The sequence below is a fragment of the Thamnophis sirtalis genome, unplaced genomic scaffold (genome assembly GCF_051295495.1).
Source record: "Thamnophis sirtalis isolate CommonGarterSnake01/CBP01778 unplaced genomic scaffold, rThaSir2_p1.2 scaffold_14, whole genome shotgun sequence".
NCBI lineage: Eukaryota > Metazoa > Chordata > Lepidosauria > Squamata > Natricidae > Thamnophis > Thamnophis sirtalis.
This window is the reverse complement of record NW_028261394.1, coordinates 5,706,306-5,731,794: the sequence shown is the minus strand read 5'-3', so window position 1 is coordinate 5,731,794 and position 25,489 is coordinate 5,706,306. Positions and strand designations below refer to the sequence as shown.

The 25,489-nt window shown below is 45.3% G+C and overlaps 1 protein-coding gene across 2 annotated transcripts in view; it reads right to left on the bottom strand.

Annotated features, from left to right (window-relative positions):
- The window catches only part of PDGFA (platelet derived growth factor subunit A), a 61,694-nt gene that overhangs the window by 20,823 nt on the left and 15,382 nt on the right, over nt 1-25,489 (bottom strand). For both annotated transcript variants that reach the window (XM_087728507.1, XM_087728508.1), the window contains exon 3: nt 1,766-1,870. In XM_087728507.1, the coding sequence (XP_087584633.1) occupies nt 1,766-1,870 (105 nt within the window). The remainder of the gene's footprint in view (nt 1-1,765; nt 1,871-25,489) is intronic.

Genomic DNA, 25,489 nt, shown 5'->3' with positions numbered 1-25,489 from the left:
TGAAAAACAGCTGAAAATCAAGGCCGAAAATCTGCTGGCCAGCGCACCACTTGACCACCCAGCATGCTACCCAAAGGTTGAGCAGAGGGAAGAGGCGGAATGGCACAATTGCGGCCCTATGCCATTTCAGGCAAACGGTTCTCCAATCTCTTCTTAAAAACCTCCAGTGATGGAGGTTTCTGGAGGAAAGGCATCCCACTAGTTAATTGTTCTCACTGTCGGGAAATTTCTCCTTAGTTCCACATTGCTTCTCTCCTTGATGTGTTTCTATCCATTGCTTCTTGTCCTGCCTTCAGCTACCTCAGAGAATAGGCTGACCCCCCCCCTCCTCCTTGTGGCAGCCCCTTAGATATTGGAACCCTGCTATTGCATCACCCCCGGTCCTCCTTCTCCTTAACCTAGATCTATCCTCTTCCTCCTCGTCAGGTTGTATTGTTGGATGCGACTCACTTAAGAACTGCCTTGTTTAGCAACAGAAATTCTGATTGAATTGCAGCCACATAAGTCAAGAACTACCATTTATATTCCCAACAGCATCTCAACGTTCCACTTGAAAAGAAGGCAAGCATGGGGACGCAGGCAGAGGTACGACAGGTAGACTCCCCAAGGGATGAAGAATTATGGAACACAGCCTGTCCTTCAAGAGAACCGAGATCCAACAGAGAACTCAGAGAAGCAGAAAATCAAAGAGAAGGGAAATTGAGCCATGTGTTGTGGCCCGCCAGCGACCATCAGAGCTGGCAGCAGAGTCGGACAGTGAGGAGGTTGGGGAGGAACATGGGCCAGTCATGGAGTCTGGGGAAGGCTCTGATGAGGGCTCTGCGTTGGAGGCAGGGGGGGGGGGGCAAGGCAATCTTGCATTTCTCGGCTGCCTTCGGAGCTAGACAGCAGTGAGGCAGAGGAACAGCTGGGGCCTGTTCCCAGTGTGCGCATGCGCAGAGCTGCCAGAAGAAAAGAACAGCTCAGAAATCAGGGTCGACTTGGGAGTGAAGCCACAGGTGGAAGGTGAATGGCCCCTCCCATAGGACATAAAAGAGGAGCGAAAGGGGCTTTTGCAGGAAACAATTCGTTCATTCAGATTCGTTCCAGGAGTGTGAAGATCTGTCCGTGAATCTCAGAGACTCTGTGCCCAAGTCTTTCCTTGCACAGCACCTCATTTGGGGAAATATTGACATGGCAGCTTTCCAAGCTACATAAGGTCTGTGGTCATAACTTCACCTTTGGAAGACTGTTTGCCAGGCCTTGGCTGAAGGTGAATGAGAGGAATTCACGTTCGTTTAATAAAAGGGGTTTTGCTGGGACCAGGAATCTGCTTCGTGGTTTTTTGGGGAAGCCTCGGTCAGAAGACCATGAGTCACACAAAAGGTCAGCAGACAACCTCTTTTGCAAGAGGGAAGTCTTGTTATTTCATTCAGTTTTTAAAGAACCCCAGTTCGTTTACAAAGAAGTGAACTCAAAGAACTACCAACACTACATTCCCTTTCTCAGGTTTCACCAGGAGCATGCAGGAACACGAAAATTGAATGTCAGGCATTTTTCCAGAATATTATAACCCTGGAAGATGACCGAGCTACCGAAGGGAAAAAAATAAATAAGTAACAATAGCGTGCACTCTCTCTTTTCTATTTGTTTGCAAAATGCTTTCCCCTCTTACGCATTTTTCCCCCTTTTTTAAAAAATTAAGTTCTACACCAGCCCCAAAGTCCTTCCAAAGATTACTCTCCCGCGCGCCTTGGTGCATTATAAAATAAAATAAAGTCCTTACCGACACTTCTTTTTCTGCGAATAGTTCTAGGGTGGTTTTCTTGCAACAGCTTGGCTGAGTGGATGGGGCGGGAGATTAGGTTCGTTTCTGCTGCATCGTCATAACCTAAAACACACACACAAACAAAGAGACATACAACAAAAACAGACGTCAAATTTTCAGGATTTCAGAAGGAGGATTACTTTCTTGGGGTATTCAAAAAAAAGTGACGTTTAACCAACATTCAATTCTTTAGCCAGCTTTTTTTCCACGGGGAATCAACATTTTGACTTCCTGGGTTTTTTCTTTTAGGACCACGAATGGTGGTTGAAATCCAGCATCATGAACCCTATTTTTAGTAATAACTAGCCCATAACTCGGTGTTGCCCAGGTATTTCTTTATAGGGGGGGAAATGTCTGAACCAAACGTAATTTCTAATGTTGGATTTTCCCCCTTTTCCTCCATGCCGTTACCATGGCAATTCCACTGTGCTGTACAGTAGAATCCATTTTAAGGCACAACAGGCTATATCTTAACAGAACACACACCCCGAGGGGTTTTAGGGGTGTCTTACCCCCCACAGTATTTGCCTCCAGAGAGTAAGTCATCTTTGTATCAAATTTGCTTGAAATTGCTCGAGGCGTTCCAGAGTTATGCTGGAACACACACACACAGCCATTTATACATATATAGATTATTATTCCGTAAATTATTCAGATGGGCCATTCAAAAATCTCATATTATTGTTTACAATGCCAGACGTTTCGTAGCAACACTAAAAGCAGCAACATTTTTTCAAGCAAGGCTAAGATGGTATCTTCTGCAGGCTCTCAGATATGCCTTTGCTACATCAGAATCCAAGACAGAGCTTTCATCAAAGTTCCAATTTAATAAGAGAGACATGTTGGCACATCTGTGGAAAAGCTGAATCTGAAAGCTTCCTGGGTTTTCCACCCAGTTGAAAGTTCACGATCTTGCCCCCACCACACCCACAAGTCCATCCCATGGTCCAATTTTCTACTGCCACGCTGGCATTTCCACCCATCTAGTTCCAGTCAGGTGCAGAGGTGCGGAGACAAAGAATGACTTTGGGCTTCTAGAAAGAAATGTTTTATTTTGACAACAACACATTCTGCAATTCTACTCCTTACTATTCCCCCTCCCAGTTACCCCCCCGAATGAAACAGCATAGTAAAATAAGAGAGAGTGTGTGGCAGGCCAAAGATCCTAAAAGGAATATGATTGCAGGCCTGACACTCGGTGGGCTTCCAAAACAGCAATCTTATGTGACCCTTGCAAACATGACTTTTCCCCTTTCTGCAATCTATCCAAAAGAGGAAAATTGGGAGAGGAGAAAAGGACATTGAGAATATGAAAAACAGGGAGAATTGTAGTCAGAAGGACATCTCCACCTATTTCTAGTATGGGTTGAACCAAGGCTGTGCTTCAGACCAGACCAGACCAGCCCAACACGGTGTCCCACCCACCATCTCATCTCCCTAATGGGGGAAAAAATAGTCCCACATCATGAATTGTCCTCTCTGTCATGCCCAATTCCTCACCTCTCCAAGAAGAAGGCCTGATCTAAGACCTAAGGTCCACGCACAATATCAACCAGGCGATGAGAAAGCCTTCTTTTCCTTTCTTTGAACAAAAACTTTGCGCCCCTCTTGCTCATATGTAGGTCTCCCTGCCTGCTGGGAATACAAGACTTTATCTTAAGGATAAAGGTAAAGGTTCCCCTCAAACATATGTGCTAGTCGTTCCAGACTCTAGGGGGCGGTGCTCATCTCCGTTTCAAAGCTGAAGAGCCAGCGCTGTCCGAAGACGTCTCCGTGGTCATGTGGCCAGCATGACTCAACGCCGAAGGAGCACGGAACAATGTTCCCTTCCCACCAAAAATGGTTCCTATTTTTCTACTTGCAATTTTTTATGTGCTTTCGAACTGCTAGGTTGGCAAAAGCTGGGACAAGTCACGGGAGCTCACTCCGTTACGCGGTGCTAGGGATTCGAACCGCCGAACGGCCAACCTTTCTGATCGATAAGCTCAGCGTCTTAGTCACTGAGCCACCGAGTCTCTGACTTTCTCTCTTATATGGCCACAAATGTTGCCCTTCTTATTTGTAAGTTCTTCCAGCCTGCTGGGAACACAAGTTCGGCAGTTCGGCTGTTCAAATCTCACCGGCTCAGGGTTGACTCAGCCTTCCATCCTTCCGAGGTGGGTAAAATGAGGACCCGGATTGTTGGGGGCAAATAGGCTGACTCTGTAAACCGCTTAGAGAGGGCTGAAAGCCCTATGAAGCGGTATATAAGTCTAACTGCTATTGCTATTGCTAACACAAGAGCTTCCCTTCTACCAACCAAAGCTATGGAAAAATTTTGGAGCTGAATGCCATGGAGTTCCTACAGTTATAACTCTGCAATTCAACAGTCCAACACATCCCCCCCCCTCCCGGTGTTAAAACCGTTTGGCAAAACCGTTTGGAAGACTATTGAGGTCTTGTGCAAATCGGGGCTTACAGATTTATCTCGCACCCAAGTCCTATCTGCAAGGGAGGACTTTGAAGCTGCCTCCCAAGGAAAACCAGTCTGAAAATGTTTGGGAGTCAAGTAACAATCAGGCTTGTTTAGACAAGAATTTTCAACAAAAGTATTTGCGCTCACGTCTCTCCGCGGAGCTGAATTTGGTGGCACCGCATGAAACCATTCCAAGCGCTTTTAAAAGTGCAGTTTGTGTGTTTTTATCGGCGATGTCAGATTTTTGCTCCCCCTTTTTGGCTTTGGGGCAGACTATATTTAACTTAGATTAGGATCTTGATCTCCATCACACGCTCACACTCACACATGCAATGGGAAGACGATGTTGGATTTCATAAAGAGGCAGAATTTCTGTCTGTACCATGGGATAGAGGTCGTGATGGCAATAGCGATAGCAATAGCAGTTAGACTTATATACCGCTTCATAGGGCTTTCAGCCCTCTCTAAGCGGTTTACAGAGTCAGCATATCGCCCCCACAGTCTGGGTCCTCATTTTACCCACCTTGGAAGGATGGAAGCCTGAGTCAACCTTGAGCCGGTGAGATTTGAACCGCTGAACTGCAGATAACAGTCAGCTGAAGTGGCCTGCAGTGCTGCACCCTAACCACTGCGCCACCTCGGCTCTTGTGATGGGGAACCTTTGGCACTTGTGCCACAGGTGACATGCAAAACCTTCTCTCCGTGCATGCGAACCATCGCCCCAGCTCAGCTCCATCGCACAAGCATGCGCGCCTCCCACTGTCCAGCTGGTTTGGGGGGGTCTCTGCTGAGCATGCGGAAGGGATGGGGTGCATGCGGGAGATGCGCATAAATGCGCAGGGGCAGGGGGAGCGTGGGGGTGCGGTGCCCCCCTGCAGCCGTTTTTAGTCCCAGGAGGCTGCAGGAGGTCTACTAGGCCCAAAACGGGACACGGGGATGTGGCTATTTTTCTCCCAAGAGGCTACTGGAGGTCTACTAGGCCCAAAACGGGAAATGGGGGTGAGGCTGTTTTTGCTCCCAGGAGGCTGCAGGAGGTCTACTAGGCCCAAAACGGGATGTGGGGTGAGGCTGTTTTTGCTCCCAGGAGGCTTCAGGAGGTCTACTAGGCCCAAAACGGGACACGGGGATGTGGCTATTTTTCTCCCAGGAGGCTGCAGGAGGTCTACTAGGCCCAAAACGGGATGTGGGGTGAGGCTGTTTTTGCTCCCAGGAGGCTGCAGGAGGTCTACTAGGCCCAAAACGGGACACGGGGATGTGGCTATTTTTCTCCCAGGAGGCTGCAGGAGGTCTACTAGGCCCAAAACGGGACACGGGGATGTGGCTATTTTTCTCCCAGGAGGCTGCTGGAGGTCTACTAGGCCCAAAACAGGAAATGGGGGGTGTGGCTGTTTTTGCTCCCAGGAGGCTGCTGGAGGTCTACTAGGCCCAAAACGGGACACGGGGATGTGGCTATTTTTCTCCCAAGAGGCTGCTGGAGGTCTACTAGGCCCAAAACGGGGCACAGGAAGTTGCATGCACATCTAACTGGCTTTCATGCCCCAAGTGGGACTAGAACTCACTTTCTCCTGGGGATTGGCCCAAAGTTCAGTCAGCTTTCGTGCCAAAGGCAGAACTACAACTCATCATTTCCTGGTGAAATTCAGCTGGCTTTCATGCCTAAGTGGTGGTGGGGGGACTAGAACTCCCAGTCTCCTGGTAATTGGCTCAAAATCTCCCAACTGGCTAATGAAAATCAGAGATGTGGCTAGAGGAGAAAGAAACCATCACAGGTTCAGGTTTTCTCCAATTGGAGGTTGAACCTTGGACAGCTCACATTCAAAATCCTCCACCCTCAAAGGATAATTCTAAAAGAAAGAATTACAAAGAGCTTTTTTTGTCCAACCCACAGTTTCTCAACAAAAAGTTTACATTTTTACCAGTTACATCCTCACCACAGAGTCCATGGTGCTCTCGGAGCTTGGTTGTTTCCTTACAGACGTTTCATTGCCCGACTAGAGAACATGATCAGTGTTGGAAAGAAGTGGAGTTTGTGGGACGGAGGAAGGATAAATTTCTTTACGCTCTCTAAACTTGGCCGTTTCCTTAAGGTAAAGATTCCCCTTGCACATCTGTGCTAGTCGTTCCCGACTCTAGGGGGCAGTGCTCATCTCCATTTCAAAGCCGAAGAGCCAGCGCTGCCTGAAGACGTCTCCGTGGTCATGTGGCCAGCATGACTCAACACCGAAGGCGCATGGAACGCTGTTCCCTTCCCACCAAAGGGGGTCCCTATTTTTCTACTTGCATTTTTACGTGCTTTCAAACTGCTAGGTTGGCAGAAGCTGGGACAAGTCACGGGAGCTCACTCTGTTATGTGGTGCTAGGGATTCGAACCGCTGAACTGCCGACCTTTCTGATCGACAAGCTCAGCGTCTTAGCCACTGAGCCACCATGTCCCACGGCGGTGTCCTTGGTCTGGGCCAATTACAGGCTTTAAAAGAGAATCTCCGCGAGACGTGACGGAAGGAAACTTGTCCTCAAATAACTCTGGACATCTCGTCTGCTTCGAGGGACGTGACTGGTGCAGAACGCAACCACAAGTTGTTAACTTTTATTATATGGTAATAGTTGGCAGAATTCCTGCCTGTTATGTTCTTTTCAGAAGACTTTATGAGGCAGGTGAGGCTGGTTGCACACTCCCAATTACCACAACGTCTACTCTGGATTCCTCAAAAGCAGGTGAAGACAAGCGTGAGATGGTTTTCATCTGCATTGATCTGGTTGCTTGGCTGAACCTGAAGGGTTGAACTTTTAGGGTAGTAGAAGAAGGAGTCAGATGGTGGGGTGAAGCAAATGGTTTCAGCCAAGGAACGAGCCACAAGCTCTTCGCAACCTAAAGCAAAACCCACCAGTTCTGTTGTGGTGTCAGCCAGAGCACAGTTGATGTTTAACCCCCAGGACACAAATGATATTATGTCCCTTGGTGAACCTACAGCTGATTCCCTCCTGGTGTAAAAAAAGAGTTGCATGAAGTCAGAATAACAGAGTTGGAAGGGACCTTGGAGGTCTTCTAGTCCAGCCCCCTCCTTAGGCAGGAAACCCTACACTACTTCAGACAAATGGTTATCCAACATCTTCTTAAAAACTTCCAGTGTTGGAGCATTCACAACTTCCGGAGGCAAGTTGTCCCAATGATTAATTGTTCCAACTGTCAGGAAATTTCTCCTCAGTTCTAAGTTGCTTCTCTCCTTAATTAGTTTCTACCCATTGATTCTTGTCCGGCCTTCAGGTGCTTTGGAGAATAGCTTGATTCCCTCTTCTTTGGGGCAGCCCCTTAAATACTGGAAGACTGCTATCATGTCACTCCTAGTCCTTCTTTTCATCACACTAGACCAGTGTTTCTCAACCTTGGCAACTTGAAGATGTCTGGACTTCAACTCCCAGAATTCCCCAGCCAGCGAATGCTGGCTGGTGAATTCTGGGAGTTGAAGTCCAGACATCTTCAAGTTGCCAAGGTTGAGAAACACTGCACTAGACATCCCAGAGGTAGGATTCAGCCAGATCGCACCACTTTGGGAGAACAGGTTGTTAACTTTCTGAGCAGTTTGGTGAACTGGTTGTTAGAAGAAATCATTAGGTCAAAGAACCAGTCGTTAAATTATTTCAATCCCACCACTGAGACATACCCAATTCCAGCAACAAGTCACAAATAGCATCTTGGAAGAAAGGCATCATGGTCGGCAGAAGAAATAACTAAGAAAACCGTCTTTCAAAGCCAGTGAAATCTCCCCTCCAAAATGTGGAGATCCACAGCCTGAGGGCCTAGACTTATGATGTTTAATTACCGCCATTTAATACATGCTATCTTCTTGAAAGACTTAAAAAATATACACGATGATTGCACCTTTCCATCAGCACCATGACAATGCAGCCTCTATTCATAATTTTTCTTTCTCTCTTTTTTTTTCAAAAGCTGGGAACAAAATCAGAACACGCCACAACCTGTTGGAGCTCCCTCGGCTGCCACGCGGCTGCAGAACAAACACTTCCCAGAGAACAGGGAGCTTTCAAAGAATGCCACCTGGAAAAACCACGTCGATCAAAGAACCAGATAGAAAACTAGGCACACATATCATATCAGAGAAAGGACAACAAAGTTGTCCTTTCTCCGATATGATTTGGGCCTGATTCCCAAGGATGTCCACCTGGACAGACAGGTAAGGGTGACAATACCTTTCGCTTTGTCACTGTAGTTTTCGTGACTTGTAATCCTTACCCAGTTGTCTTCTTCTGCTTCTCCTTAAAGAGTTGATTCTCTAAGCTCCTTGATAGCTTTTTTTTAAAATTTCCTTGTTATGCAGTCAAAGATGTTGATGTCCTTCTGAACATCTGGTGACTAAAACTTGGGAAATATTTCAACTATTATCTGAACAAAGGTAAAGGTTTCCCTTGCACATATGTGCTAATTGTTCCCGACTCTAGGGGGCAGTGTTCATCTCCGTTTCAAAGCCGAAGAGCCAGCGCTGTCCAAAGACATCTCTGTGGTCATGTGGCTGGCGTGACTCAACACCGAAGGCGCAGGGAACGCTGTTCCCTTCCCACCAAAGGTGGCTCCTATTTTTCTACTTGCATTTTTTACATGCTTTCGAACTGCTAGGTTGGCAGAAGCTGGGACAAGTCACGGGAGCTCACTCCGTTACGCGGCGCTAGGGATTCAAACCGCCGAACTGCCAACTTTTCTGATCGACAAGCTCAGCATCTTAGCCACTGAGCCACCACATCCCTAACATAGTACATATACATCTAGAGTAAAGCATTTTTTACGGGTGCTCACTCCTTTAGGCAGTGCTAGGGATTCGAACCGCCAAACTGCCAACTTTTCTGATCGACAAGCTCAGCATCTGGACTTGAAGCCATTTATTTAGCAACCGTTCAAAATTAGGCCCTCAAAAAAAGTGACTTGCACTTACTCCTTGCACTTAACAACCGGTTTCAGCATCCCCGTGGTCGCATGATCAAAAATTGACCTGTATTTATTTGCATCCCTTGCGGTGTTCCAGGTTGATGGGATCACCATTTGCAACCTTCTCCGACAAAAGCATAGTCAACAGAGCAATCCAGATTCGCTGAATAACCGCAACAATTCCTTTAACAGCTGTGTTGAAAAAGATCCACTGCAAACTGCTTAACGACGATCTCGTTTAGGCATGGACATTGTGGTCCCAATTGTAGTTGCTAAGTCAAGGAATTCCTGCGTCTTCAAGAGAACAGATCAAGAAGAATTTTTCTTCTAGCGGAGCTGTTCAAAAGACATGATCCATGCAGGCTCCAGAGAGAAGACTGAGAACCGCATTACTCCCCCAGTAATTAACCTAATTTTGTGAAGCTTCTTCTCCGGTAACACTGTACTGCAAACTAGGGCATACGAAACCTTTGCCAGACCAATTCTCGAATACAGCTCGTCCGCCTGGAATCCACACTTTATATCGGACATTGATACGTTCGAGTGAGTCCAGAGGTATTTCATGAGAAGAGTCCTCCACTCCTCTGCTCACAGGAGAATCCCTTACGCCACCAGGCTCGAAATTTTGGGCTGGAACTAAGTCACCTACTGTCTGACTTAAGTTTAGTACACGGAATTATCTGCTACAACATCCTACCTGTCAACGACTTCTTCAGCTTCAACTGCAATAATACGCGCGCAAACAATCGATGCAAACTCAAGGTAAATCGCTCCAAACTCGATTGCAGAAAATACGACTTCAGCAACAGAGTGGTCAACGCCTGGAATGCTCTACCTGACTCCATTGTTACATCCTCAAACCCCCGCACAGCTTCAACCTCAAACTGTCTACCGTGGACCTCACCCCATTCCTAAGAGGTCCGTAAAGGGGGTGTGCATAAGTGCACCAGCGTGCCTTCCGTCCCTCTCCTACTCTCCCCATTTATCTGTACTCATTAGTTTTGTTCATGTCCATGTTTATACTTAGACCTGTTATCTCAACCACCACCATCAAGAGGTATCCAAGAGAAATCCTCAAAGCCGCTGGAAATTTTGGCCATTTTGGCAAAGCCATTTTTGGCAAAGGAACAAAAACCACAATGCCAATTTTGGTGCCGCATCAGTAGAAAACCAATATTTAGCAATAGCAATAGCAGTTAGACTTATATACTGCTTCATAGGGCTTTCATCCCTCTCTAAGCGGTTTACAGAGTCAGCATATCGCCCCCACAGTCTGGCTCCTCATTTCACCCACCTCGGAAGGATGGAAGGCTGAGTCAACCTTGAGCCGGTGAGATTAGAACCGCTGAACTGCAGATAACAGTCAGCTGAAGTGGCCTGCGGTACTGCACCCTAACCACTGCGCCACCTCGGCTCTATTTCACGGGGGAAAGTAGGGAATGAGGGAAGAAAAAGATGGAAGAGAAACCAGTTCGGCTTTCAATGGCTAAATGACTTTTCTAGAACAGGAGGAGATAGACATTATTATTAGCAATTTTTTCACCCCTGGAAATGTTCAGAGGGATGATAGCAATAGAACATAAGACATACCGTATATCGCTGCAGCCAAGAAATCAAAAGACGCTTGCGATGGCAAATCTAGACAGCATCCTAAAAAGCAGGGACATCACCCTGCCAATACAAGTGTGTCTAGTCAAGGTGATGGTTTTCCCAGTTGCGATGGATGGCTGTGAAAGTTGGACCATAAGAACTCCCATTCGCCCACTTTCTAGCATGGTGCCTTAAGATCAGACTGGCTCTCTAGAATCCTAGAAGCACAGAATGACAGGGGGTCTAATTTAACTCTTGCCCGGCGCAGGAATCCGTATCCTATTGTACCGCACCCAACTGCAGGCACATGTTGGATACGGTCTGTGGTCTGAGGGGACAATGAAGTCTTCTTATTCATTGTCATCCTCAGACTAGAGACTAGCCTCAGCACCAGGGAGCATCCCTCTCAGCTTCCAATAGAGATCTCAGGTGCTGCAAATAGGACACTCCAGCTGGTTGTTTCCCAAGGAGCCAAATCAGAGGTGGGTTCCTACCAGTTCGCACCTATTCGGTAGAACCGGTTCGTCAAATCTACCGAACCGGTTAGAAGAGGTCCCACCAGTGGACCCGGAAAGCCGGCCACACCTACAGAAGAGGTTCCAAACTTTTTTGAAACCCACCACTGGTCCTTGGATATGATTATTCTACACTATCAAGCTCCTATTTATAAAACTCAGTGCCTCTGTGAAAGGTAAGGATGACTACTGCGTTTGTGGTGCAATCAGAACGTTGCGTGTGTTGAAGTTGTTTTAACGCAAACCAAAGATGCCTTTAAAAAAACAAGTTTACATCCTATTCTTATGCATGCCAGTGCTGTGTGTGAGGTAATTTAAGATGGTTCTGACAAGTGTCGTCGGCATCTTCATATCCGGTCACATGGGCAGCAAGCCACTCCCACAAAAGAGGCCACACCCACAGAGTAGGTTCGAACAATTTTTGAAACCCACCACTGAGCCAAATGTATTCCAGCGTGTAATGGTATGTAAGAATCATCTTCGGAGACAGGAGGATGAGCCACACACTGGACAACTGGCATGTAAATGATAGCTCAGTCAAAGGAAGGAGAGGGAGGGCGTGGGAAACATTCCAGAAAGGACATTCTCTCTCCAGTTGCCAAATAAATAAAGAGGAAAGGAGGGGAGAAAGACTTCCAGATTTGCAAGCTTTTGTTAACATACTGTAAGTGTGAGGCATCCACTAATGGTTAGCCCCTGCTAGGAATTAGATAAGGATCCACAGAATTCAAAATGAGTTGGACTTAAATTGTTTGTGGCTACGTACAGATTCTAGGCTCGTCCCTCTTTTGACACCACCTACAGGTATTGCCACTACTTCTCCTACGTCACCCTTACGATAAAGAATCGAGCTAGTAACCTGGTTGTGTTTCCTATCTGGATTACCTTGCATCCGAGGTGGTATTCTACCAGTTCGGACCAGTTCCCCGCCTTCCCACCCTGGCTCTATGGCATCCCATTTAGGCCATTTTTTTTTCGCCTAAAATGCGCGGACGGCCATGGGCATGCACAAAGGTGGCTCAGTTTTGCAAACCGGTAGGGAAGGTAAATGAATACCACCTCTGCCTTGCATGGTTGACAAGCATGTTGTAGATTGTAAAAGTTTATTTATATGCCGCCCTTTTCCCTGGGGGGACTCAGGGCGGCTCACAACCCAAAGGGGAGGGGGAGACAAACTTTTAACATATAAGACAATACATAATTAAAAATGTTTGTAAAAAAGGAAGCAATGGGTGGAAACTAATCAAGGAGAGAAGCAACTTAGAACTGAGGAGAAATTTCCTGACCGTGAGAACAATGAATCAGTGGAACAACTTGCCTCCAGAAGTTGTGAACGCCCCAACACTGGAAGTCTTTAAGAAGATGTTGGATATCCATTTGTCTGAAACGGTATAGGGTTTCCTGCCTAGGCAGGGGGTTGGACTAGAAGACCTCCAAGATCCCTTCCAACTCTGCTATTGTATTGTATCGTAAATGAAAGTTTTTCAACTCTTTCTGCTGGGAATAACCAAGGGGAAATATAGAAAGAAAATTAAATACATACTTCACTAGAGCTAGAATAACACTTGCCCAATGCTGGAAACAATGCAATATTCCCCCAGATGAATGAGTGATTCAGAAATTTTGAGATTGTGCAGAAATGGACAAGTTAACATTAAGATTAAAAGACAAAGGAGAGTCTGAACACTATGAAATTTGGGATAACTGGTATAAATGGTTGCATAACAGGAATAAAGTTAATCCAGCCGAGAAAAAATAGAACTGTAGATGAATGTATATGAATATAGAAGCGATATAAGATTGATATGTACAGGTATGATGACATAACAATGGTAATGTGATGATTGTAAGATGTTATAGAGGGAAAAAGCAATTTAAAAAATCTGCTTTAAGAAAGTTTTTCATCAAGAAAAAGTAATGTCACCCTATATTCTCAAATGCTATCTTCTACCTCTGGATTGTGGTATGTAATTTCACTTTGACTGCATCACCATTAAATCACATGAGTAGAGAAATACCCCTTTTTCTCACCTGAACAGTTTTCAGAACTTGGAAGTTCTTCCTAGGGCCATGAGGGTGAACCCCCAGAAGAGGTCACGAGTCCCTTTCATGAATGCCCCCACCCCCATTCTGGGTCAGAAGGAAAAGTCACCTTCTACACAGGCGTTATCTCGCCAATTACAGCAGTTACGTTGGTTCAGGATTTTATAGTATCAGCCATGAACTTTGGACCTTCTTCAAGAGGGCCTCGGGCCAAAAGTGGACGAGCCTTTGCTGAGAGCCGATCAAAACAACCACCGGAAGGAGCAAGCAATTTTATCATTCCATCCAGAGGTCAATGTGGGAACACACCTCTCAAGGAGTAGGAACTTTGGAAAATTTTGCGAGATGCTCTGAGAAGCTACAGCAACGATGAAAGCATTGACTCTACTCTAATAGGGCTCCAAGTTGTCCTTGACTTACAAGAGTTCATTGAGTGGCAACGACACTGGGGTGGGAAAAGCAACTTATACAAATACAAATACAATAGCAGAGTTGGAAGGGACCTTGGAGGTCTTCTAGTCCAACCCCCTGCCTAGGCAGGAAACCCTACACCGTTTCAGACAAATGGCTATCCAACATCTTCTTAAAGACTTCCAGTGTTGGGGCATTCACAACTTCTGGAGGCAAGTCGTTCCACTGATGAATTGTTCTGAAATTTCTCCTTAGCTCTAAGTCGCTTCTCTCCTTGATTGGTTTCCACCCATTGCTTCTTGTTCTGCCCTCAGGAGCCGAGGTGGCGCAGGGGTTAAATGCAGCACTGCAGGCTACTTCAACTGACTGCAGTTCTGCAGTTCGGCTGTTCAAATCTCACCGGCTCAGGGTTGACTCAGCCTTCCATCCTTCCGAGGTGGATAAAATGAGGACCTGGATTGTTGGGGGCAAATAGGCTGACTCTGTAAACCGCTTAGAGAGGGCTGAAAGCCCTATGAAGCGGTATATAAGTCTAACTGCTAACTGCTATTGCTTTGGAGAATAGCTTGACTCCCTCTTCTTTGGGGCAGCCCCTGAGATCTTGGAAGACTGCTATCATGTCTCCCCTAGTCCTTCTTTTCATTAAACTGGAAAAGAAGGACAAGGGGAGACATGATTATGGCCGTTTTTCCCCCTTTATGACAGTGTCCACATGGTCGGGAGGATCAAAATTTGGATGCTTGGCTCTTGACGCACAGTTGCCAAGCTTCTGGAGACATGCGTAGTGGCACCGTAGGTGGTGTGAGATATGGGCAACTCATTGGAGCCGTGGTGGCGCAGTGATTAAGTGCAGCACTGCAGGCTACTTCAGCTGACTGCAGTTCTGCAGTTCGGCTGTTCAAATCTCACCGGCTCAAGGTTGACTCAGCCTTCCATCCTTCCGAGGTGGGTGAAATGAGGACCCAGACTGTGGGGGCAATATGCTGACTCTGTAAACCACTTAGAGAGGGCTGAAAGCCCTATGAAGCGGTATATAAGTCTAACTGCTATTGCTATTGCTATTGGACCCAAACCAAGATATGACCTTCATTTTCCCATGCCTGCCTTCCATGGATGACTCGTATATTGCATGAGCCAGGAAGAGAGCCGTGACAATATCTACATACCCCTCACACCCTGGATGTAAACTATTTCAACTTCTACCCTCCAGGTGATAGGGTTTCCTGCCTAAGCAGCGGGTTGGACTAGAAGACCTCCAAGGTCCCTTCCATCTCGGATATTCCGTTATGCTATTCTATTCTTCTGCAGCAACTAGCTAGCGAGCAAGCCATTAACACTCCTGCCCCAGTCAACATATAAGGCACCAACCATAGAGGTGTGACATTGCTCCTTAGCCACACAACTTCATGAAACAGTTGAACTGAGGTTATTGATAACTTTGGGCCCTATATGGTAGAATTCTGTCTTCGTGGATCTTGGGGCACTATTTCTTCGCATCAGCATAGCAATAGCAATAGCAGTTAGACTTATATACCGCTTCATAGGGTTTTCAGCCCTCTCTAAGCGGTTTACAGAGTCAGCATATTGCCCCCAACAACAATTCGGGTCCTCATTTTACCCACCTCGGAAGGATGGAAGGCTGAATCAACCTTGAGCCAGTGAGATTAGAACCGCTGAACTGCAGATAACAGTCAGCTGAAGTGGCCTGCAGTACTGCACCCTAACCACTGCGCCACCTCGGCTCATGATTCCACCTTGTTTTTTTTTTAAAGGCACTGTGATGATCACTTCTCAATTATGATCCCGGCTCAGCCCACCTTTAATTTTGAGCATATGAGAGCAATAGCCGTAGCACTTAGACTTATATATCGCTTCACAGTGCCCTCTCTAAGTGGTTTACAGAGTCTCCATATTGCCCCCAACAATCTGGGTCTTGATTTCACCCACCTTGGAAGGATGGAAGGCTGAGTCAACCTTGAGCCGGTTAGGATTGAATTCCTGGCAGTGGGCAGAGTTAGCCTGTAACACTGCATTGTAACAACTGCACTAATATGGCTTCCTCCTTTCCTTCCTTCCTTCCTTCCTTCCTTCCTTCCTTCCTTCCTTCCCAAGCTATAGCAGATTTATATGCTGCTTCATAGTGCTTTTACAGGCCTCTCCAAGAGGTTTACCAAGAGTCAGCCTCTTGCCCTCAACACTCTGGGTCCTCATTTTACTCACTTCGGAAGGATGGAAGGATGGGTCAACCTTGAGCCAGTGAGAATCAAACTGCTGGCAATTGCCAGAATAAGCCTGCAACATTGCATTGTAACAAGTGCATCACTATTCCTTCCTTCCCTCCTTCCCTCCTTCCCTCCTTCCCTCCTTCCCTCCTTCCCTCCTTCCTTCCTTTCTTTCTTTCCTTCCCTCCTTTCTATCTTTCCAAGCTACAGCAGACCACTTCACAGTGCTTTTACACCCCTCTCCAAGCGATTTACAGAGTCAGCCTCTTGCCCCCAACAATCTGGGTCCTCATTTTACCCACCTCGGAAGGACGGAAGGCTGAGTCAACCTTGAGCCTGGTGAGATTCAAACTGCCAAATTGCAGGCAGCCGGCAGGCAGTAGAAGTAGCCTGCAATACGGCACTCTAACCACTGCGCCACCGCGGCTCAAGGGAGTCTACAGATTAGCTTGAACTCATGATATTTCTTTTTTTTTAAGCCAGTTTCTTGAGTAAACCCAGATGCATTCAACCCAAATCAAACCCCCCATTGTGTCTCAACCTTGACCACTCAAGAGATGCGTGGACTTCAACTCCCAGAATTCCCCAAACCAGCATGAATGAACTAGACTGCAGAACGTGGGCTTAAGATTTGGGTCCAGGAATCAGCTGGATCTCAGCAGGAAATGCCCAGTTCTCCCCACTTTTTGAGTCAGCGTGTCATAGGAGAGAGAAATACTCCAGTAATTGTAACTGTCGTGGCCTTGACCTATGGCTAATTTTGCTATGGTGATGTTTTGAAGGCGTCTGGCATATACAATGAAGTCAGACCAAATTCCACTGTAATGACAATCGCTCTTTGATTATAGTTTTAGGCTTCGAAATAGGCCTGGCGAAAACTGTGATGTGTGGAGATGATTAGCCTCCCAAAGATTTTATAGACTCGTGGATTACGACCATAAAAATATGTACGTATAAACTATCTTTCTGAAGCGGAGTCTGTAAAACTGAAGGACATGTCAAGCTACACTCTTTAGGATCATCTTGTGCCGTTCAAGAAATTTGACACACAAAAAAAACACATGTTCGGTTTGGTTTGTCAGCTCTTCCTGGTATCTAAATCCATTTGGATGTTCCAAGTGGGACACCGAGAGCCATAAAATTCTGCTATTATTTAGCACAAGCTTAAACAGCCACTAGAATTAATGAGTTCCAACAGTCTAATATGAGGATGTTCATCGTTGTGATTTACACAGCACTGTGCAAGATCAGGGAAAAAGTAGGGAGCCAAGGATGGATGGATGGATGGATGATGGATGGAAGGAAGGAAGGAAGGAAGGAAGGAAGGTAAGGATGGATGGATGATGGATGGATGATGGAAGGAAAGAAGGAATGAAGGTAGGTAGATAGGTAGGTAGGGAAGGAAAGAAGGAAGGAAGGATGGATGATGGAAGGAAGGAAGGAAGGAAGGTAGGGAAGGAAGGAAGGAAGGATGGATGGATGGATGATGGAAGGAAGGAAGGTAGGAGGTAGGGGAAGGATGGATGGATGGATGGATGGATGGATGGAGGAAGGAAAGAAGGTAGGTAGGTAGGTAAGTAGGTAAGGAAGGAAGGATGGATGGATCGATAGATGATGGAAGGAAGGAAGGTAGATAGGTAGGTAGGGAAGGAAGGATGGAATGGATGGATGGATGGATGGATGATGATGGATGGATGGATGGATGGATGGATGGATGGATGATGGAAGGAAGGAAGGTAGATAGGTAGGTAGGGAAGGATGGATGGATGGATGGATGGAAGGAAGGAAGGAAGGAAGGAAGGAAGGAAGGAAGGAAGGAAGGAAGGATGATATTAGCTAATTGAGATGAAACAAGCTCAGAGAACACCAAGGGGAGGGAGAGACTAAGGAAGGAAGGAAGGAAGGAAGGAAGGAAGGAAGGAAGGAAGGAAGGAAGGAAGGAAGGAAGGACACATGATTGTTTTATTGTTTTATTAAAGTTATATGTCACCCATCTCACTATGGAATTTGTGGTGCTCTCTGAACTTCTCATTATCCAACTAGGTAATACCATCAGTGCTAGAAGGAAGTGAGATTTGCAAAGAAGAGAAGGAGAAAGCAAATTGTGGAACCCTTGATGCTCTCTGAGCTTGTTAGTTTTCTTGAGACAATTCATGACCCAACTAGGGAACATAATCACTGCTTCTGAGTGTTGTTGTTTATATACCCCACAGGCAAGTCTGGTGCAGTTATCCTGCTGGGTCATGAAATGTCTACAAGAAAACATCCAAGTTCAGAGAGCACCAAGGACCCCACAGTTCAACCCTGAGCTAAAATATTTTCTTCTATTGTTAAGGTAAAGGTTCCCTTTGCACAAATGTGCTAGTCATTCCCGTCTCTAGGGGGGTGCTCATCTCCGTTTCAAAGCCGAAGAGCCAGCGCTGCCCGAAGACGTCTCCGTGGTCATGTGGCCGGCATGACTCAACGCCAAAGGCACGCGGAACGCTGTTACCTTCCCTCCAAAGGTGGTTCCTATTTTTCTACCTGCATTTTTTACTTGCTTTCGAACGGCTAGGTTGGCAGAAGCTGGGACAAGTCACGGGAGCTCACTCCGTTACGCGGCGCTGGGGATTCGAACTGCCGAACTGCCGACCTTTCGGATCAACAAGCTCAGCGTCTTAGCCACTGAGCCATCGCATCCCTCTTCTATTGGTACTATCTAAGCAACTCTGGTGTTATCATTGGTCCATGCACTGGTTCTTAATTTTTCACCTGCAGCTTGGAATCAAACAACTAGTGGGAACAATTCAATCTGCTACCAAATTGCAACTTCGTCCTTTTTTTAATTAAAGCTTTGGTTTAAAAGCCTAAGGTGGAGACCACAACTCAAAGGGCCTTCCTTCCTTCCTTCCTTCCAACCATCTGTGGATGCTTTAGCAGCCATCACCAAAATATAACAAGAGGAATTCCACTGCAGCGTTTTTATTATACACAAATATTTATTTAAACTACAATCGGTTGAATTGATTCGTCCAGTATAAAAAGGCAGATAATCATGAAGAAATGCCTTCCTCCGTTAACAGTCCTAGAAAAGCGTAAGAATTGAAATATCTATGAATCTCCTGGGGAGGAGCTAATGAGAGGATCTCTTAAATCTTTTATTCGCTAAGGCATGATCAATATTTTCCACAAAAACACTGAATGTCTCAGCCAATTTGTTCCACAGCATCCTTGCAACACAGCTAGGAGTATTTGTGAAGGTTTCCCTTTCTTATTATCTTGTAGAGCCACTAATAATATTAAATACCTACAAAGATTGAAGAACCATTTGTCTGAAGTGGTGTAGGGTTTCCTGTCTGAGCAGGGGGTTGGACTAGAAGACCTCCAAGGTCCCTTCCTACTCTGTTGTTCTGCTCTGCTCTGCTTCATTCCATTCTTCATTCCATTGTTCTGTTCTGTTCTATTTTATTCTTCATTCCATTTTTCTCTTCTGTTCTGTTCTATTCTTCATTCCATTGTTCTGTTCTGTTCTATTCTATTCTTCATTCCATTGTTCTGTTCTGTTCTATTCTATTCTTCATTCCATTGTTCTGTTCTATTCTATTCTTCATTCCATTGTTCTGTTCTATTCTATTTTATTCTTCATTCCATTTTTCTCTTCTGTTCTGTTCTATTCTATTCTTCATTCCATTGTTCTGTTCTATTCTATTCTTCATTCCATTGTTCTGTTCTGTTCTATTCTATTCTATTCTTGATTCCATTAGTTCTGTTCTGTTCTATTCTATTCTACATTCCATTGTTCTGTGCAGTGCTGTTCCTGTTCTGTTCCTTTTTCTGTTCTTCCTATTCCTATTCTATTCTGATATTCTCCCAAAGAAACTTTGCAAAGGCTCTGCACCTTTGGTTCTAATGGAGAAGATCCAGAGAAGTGGCCTTCTGCTGGAGAGGCAGATCGTTTTACAAAGTGCTCTGTCATGCAAGATGGGTGGAGGGGTGTTGTGGCAACATTTTTAGCAAAGTGAAACCCTGAGCAAAGTTTGTGGGGGGGGGGTATTTCCTTGATCCTTGGAGCACGAATTAAAATATTGCTCATCCCAGTTCAAGCATCTCTCAAGTCCCATTTCATTAGGAGTTGCTGTAAGGGTTCTACTTTCTGCTTAAACTGAATTGTAGGGCACTGAAGTGAAGCTTAAAGGTAAATGTGAAGGTTCCCCTCGTGCATATGTACTAGTCGTTCCCGACTCTAGGGGGCGGTGCTCATCTCTGTTTCAAAGCCGAAGAGCCAGCGCTGTCCGAAGATGTCTCCATGGTCATGTGGCCGGCATGACTCAACGCCGAAGGCGCATGGAACGCTGTTCCCTTCCCACCAAAGGTGGTCCCTATTTTTCTACTTGTCTTTTTTACGTGCTTTCGAACTGCTAGGTTGGCAGAAGCTGGGACAAGTCACGGGAGCTCACTCCGTTACGCGGCGCTAGGGATTCGAACTGCCGAACAGCCAACCTTTCTAATCGTCTTAGCCCCTGAGGCGCTGTGTCTCACGAAGTGAAGCTTAAAACGAGGTAAACGCCGGGTTTTTAAATCAATAAAAGCCATGGTTTCGTTTGCTCGCCCGTTTTTCAAAAGCTGTTACACGATATTGTGAGTTTCCCCCTGTGTGTTTTCCTTCTTCTCCCCGGCGCGCAACAAATGCAGCTTTAAAATATACCCAAACACAATGAAATGGCTACACAATTCCCACAGCTGTAGATGACCCATCCTTCAGCTGTTCAATAGACTTTTGTTTTGCCCAGTACACAAGACTCTGGCTAATTCCTTTCTCCTTTTCTTTCTCTCTCCTTGCTAACAAGAAAGGCCCAACTTTTCTCAATATTTCCCTATCTCCCATCTTCCATTTGCAGTATGGACAATGTTCGTGGCACACTTTCTTCTCCGGAAGATGTTTTACCTGTTGGCAGGCCTTTGTACTGTAATCGTCATGGATTTTGAGAATTTTTTTAAACCCTTAGCTAATGTCTGAATGTGGTGGCTCAGTGGCTAGGACATTGAGCTTGTCATTCAGAAAGGTCGGCAGTTCGGCGGTTCGAATCCCTAGCGCCGCCTAACGGAGTGAGCTCCCGTAAAAATGTTTTAATTTGGATGTATATGTACTATGTTAGGGACATGGGGACTTTGGGGCTAAGACGCTGAGCTTGTCATTCAGAAAGGTCGGCAGTTCGGCGGTTCGAATCCCTAGCGCCGCCTAACGGAGTGAGCTCCCGTAAAAATGTTTTAATTTGGATGTATATATATTATGTTAGAGACACGGAGACTCCAGGGCTAAGACGCTGAGCTTGTCATTCAGAAAGGTCGGCGGTTCGGCGGTTCGAATCCCTAGCGCCACATAACGGAGTGAGCTCCCGTGACTTGTCCCAGCTTCTGCCAACCTAGCAGTTCGAAAGCATGTAAAAATGCAAGTAGAATTGAAAAATAGGAACCACCTTTGATGGGAAGGTAACAGTGTTCCGTGCACCTTCAGCGTTGAGCCATGCCGGCCACATGACCATGGAGACGTCTTCGGACAGCGCTGGCTCTTGGGCTTTGAAACGGAGATGAGCACTGCTCCTTAGAGTCGGGAATGACTAGCACATATGTGCGAGGGGAACCTTTAGCTTTAAAGTCTGTAGCTTTCCACTCCGGGATTATTAGGAGGAGCAATGGACTTCACAGCATCATTAACCATAATGATGCAATGATGGTCATCGTATTGATCAGGACTTGTTCCAGAGCTCTGTATCTCATCTAACCTGCTTTTTATCCTGCGTATCGTGGATACAGACTTCGGTCAACACACACCGATGACTGCCAACGACTCTTCCGTGGCTTTGACACCTGTTTTATTACTCTCTTTAAAGTTAGAACACATTACTTTGTGTTCTACCTTTAAATTTTCATGTACTTCCTTCAGATGCAGAATTCCCAACTACAAACAGCAGCGAAGATTACATGTGCATCGATATTAAATTACAACTACATAGAATTAATAGGATTGTATTTATTTAGGCATTTTTATGACATTTCTGTGAGGTTCAAGGCCAGCGGACTTTGAGCAGTTTAGAGTCATGAAAAAAAAGGTATTTAATCATTCCTCTCCTGCTCCATAAAATAATTTCACATTAGCAACCACTTCTGGAGAACTTTGATGGTTATTACTGAAGATTTTCAGAGCCCAATAGGATCTAGGATCTAGGAACATCCATCCATCCATCTGTCCATCCATCCATCCATATCTCCTTACATTGTATGCAGGGAGAAAGGGCTATCACCATCAGTACCACGGAGAAAGGAGCAACTTATGGTGGCTGATATATAAGCTCTCTAGAACTATCTTTCTCAACCTTGACACAACCTTGGCAACTCAACTCAATTCAACCTTGGCACCAGTAAGATTTTTGGACTTCGACTCTTAGAATTTCCCAGCCAACCATTGAAACCCACATGCTGACTGGAGAGTTCTGGGAGTTGAAGTCCACACATCTCCAAGTCGCCAAGGTTGAGAACCATTGCTCTAGAAGCACCATTTCTCTAACCTTGGTTGAACTCTTTCTCCCAGAGTTCGTGATCTCAAATCCACTGTATATTCCACAGTGAAAGTGTGGTGTTATCACTCTTGATGCTCTACTGCCTAGTATAAACTGTTAGATGTGTCTTTTCCCTCCCCCGCAACCACTGTAACACACCCTTCACAAGTTGTCTTCTGGAGATGGTGGTCATTGATCAACCTTGCCACAGGGGCTGTGTTCTCCTTTTTTAAAAAGTGCTTTCTTCCTTAGATTATATATAATTTCTTCCTCACAGCATGAGCTCACTGATGGGTGGGATCTACACTCCTGTTTGATACCCTGAGTGACTCATGGATCTCCTAGCCGCTGCTCATTCATGGTCGAGTTTGAGGTCACAGTTGTTGAACTCAACAGATGTTTCCCTACAGATCCTTCTTTGATGGTAGTTGATCCTTAAGAACCCTTTGAAGGATGCCTTTCAAACTGTCATATTTAGCTAACTTTTCGTCCACCGTTGTTGTGCTTACAAAATCCAGATTTCACTGCAGACTCAAAAAAACCGATTTTGCTTGAAATCAAGCAAACTTTGGGAAGCAAACCAAGGCCAGAGAAACTTTTCAATACAAGGGAGAAGATTGGATTCTGTTCTGATTGAGGATTCCCAAGAGCCTGAAGCAAACCCCTTGTTCCGACAAAAAACCCTTTTATTCATTGATTGTGAATTCTGCTCATTCACAGCCAGCAAAGTCTTTCAAGGGAGGATTTACAGTCACAGACCTTATCTGGCTTGGAGAGCAGCCAGGCCGAGATCTGGACAACTTGGCAAGGAGTCTCGGAGAGTCACAAACCAATTAAGCAAACTAATTGTCTCCTGCAAACTCCACTCCCCTTTCGCTCCTCTTTTATTTCCTCTGGGAGGGGCCATTCATCCTCCACCTGTGGCCTTACTCCCAAGTCGACCCCTGTTCTTTAGGTGTTCCCTTTGGCTGGCAATTCTGCGCATGCGCACCCTGGGAACAGGCTGCAGCTGTTCATCTGCCTCACTGATGTCTGACTCCGAAGGCAGCTGATAACTGTCAGACAGCTCTGGCCCCCTCTCTGCCTCCGACACAGAGCCCTCCTCAGAGCCTTCCCCAGACTCCAGGACTGGCCCATCTTCCTCCCCAACCTCCTCACTGACCGAATCTGCTGCCAGCTCCCCCAGCCACTGGCAGGCCACAACAGATTCATTGTTGTAGATATTTGAACTTTCTCCAGTCCATCCAAACCATGGGCATGCTAAATTCATATCGTAACCATTTCCAAAATAATGTTAGGAAGCATTATACCAGCGTAAGCTTTCGAGTTAAGAAATTCAACTGGCTTTTTCTCTCTTTGAGGAATTCAGTCAAACCTAAAATAAGAACCTATCCAACTTCCCCACAGATCCTTCGCCGAGATTCTGACAAACACAATCTGCTCCCATCGACTCACATTTCTGGACTGGCTTTAAAGAGTAACACATAGGCTCATATCCTACTTTCCCCCAATTCTGGGTTCAAATCTCTGCAAAAAAAATCCCAATTCTGGGTTCAAATCTCTGCAAAAACCGTAAACTCCAAAGGATGAAAACAATTCAAATAACAATAAAATTAAAATAAGGACGATGGGTAAAATGAAGCAATGCTCAGCATCCTTTTCCTTTCTGAAGAAAAGGAGTTTTCTTCAAGATGTTAAACAGGATCTAGTCAAGTGTGGAAAAGTAATCCCATCTCAAGTATGGAGGCAATCATTGTTGTTTTAAACTACAGGAGGAAACCACTGTGAACAGCAAGCAGAGTTGTTAAGGATGCATTTACAACTTCCGTTCTGGCCCATTGCCGAAAGGATGAAATTCTGGAGAGTTGACAACTATCAACCAAACACCAGTCAAGATCTGGCTTCTTGTTTGCCAAAGGATCATGGGGGGAAATTTCTCCCTTTTGACTGAATTCTCCCATTTATTAAAAAAAAATGCACATTAGAACCAAGGGTTCCAGATCTCTTTGAAGGTGGGATTGTGGGTAATTAAATGGTCCAGAGCTCTGAAATAGTTTATATCCTTCAACAATCTCCTTGCTGCCTCTTTTAGTGGTAGAACCACTCCCTCAGCTCCTGCTGGGTTCATACAACCCCCAAAATCTGGGTTGAAGAACCACGATTCTTCACCTCAACTATCCTGCTCAAGTCAAGCATGCAATGTCTTACTTGTGTTTTAACTGAAGGAGTTAAGTGATAATACAATTATGCTGTGAAATAGATTAACAACGATACAACAAAAGACTGATACATATATGAATTGAATACTTTAGAACTTTTTGTTTTAAAATGGATAAGGATAACAATGAATTTATGTATACTTGATAGAGGATTGGTGATATAATGTATAACCCTAAGTATATATTATAAAGATATCTTGTTGTTGATAAATAATTTTAATAAGGAAGTAATTAAAAATTGGTGTATATATATATATGTATGTATGTGTGTATGTGTATGTGTATATGTGTGTAGATATATATATATATATATATTTAGTGTCACAACCCCTGGTATGCCCCAATTATGGGAGGAAGCTAACTGCTTCCATTATCTGTCAATCGACTCGTCACAAGAGTCCATCACGACAGAAACCCAATATTTTTACTGTTGCCTTTGTTATACTTGTGGGTTTTTTTAAATTTGTGCTGATGAATAAACAAAGGGAGACTAGTATAGATCTATTTCAAGCTATTTAGCTCTCATCAGCTAGCCATACCAGTAAGGGTATGGCTAGCTGATGAGAGCTAAATAGCTTGAAATAGATCTATACTAGTCTCCCTTTATTTATTTATCAGCACAAATAAAAACGTGTGTGTGTGTGTGTGTGTGTGTGTGTGTGTGTGTGTGTGTGTATCGTGATGGTCTCTTGTGATGAGCCGATAGACAGAGAAAGAAAGCAGTATGCTTCATACCTATTTCCCTGGCCTAG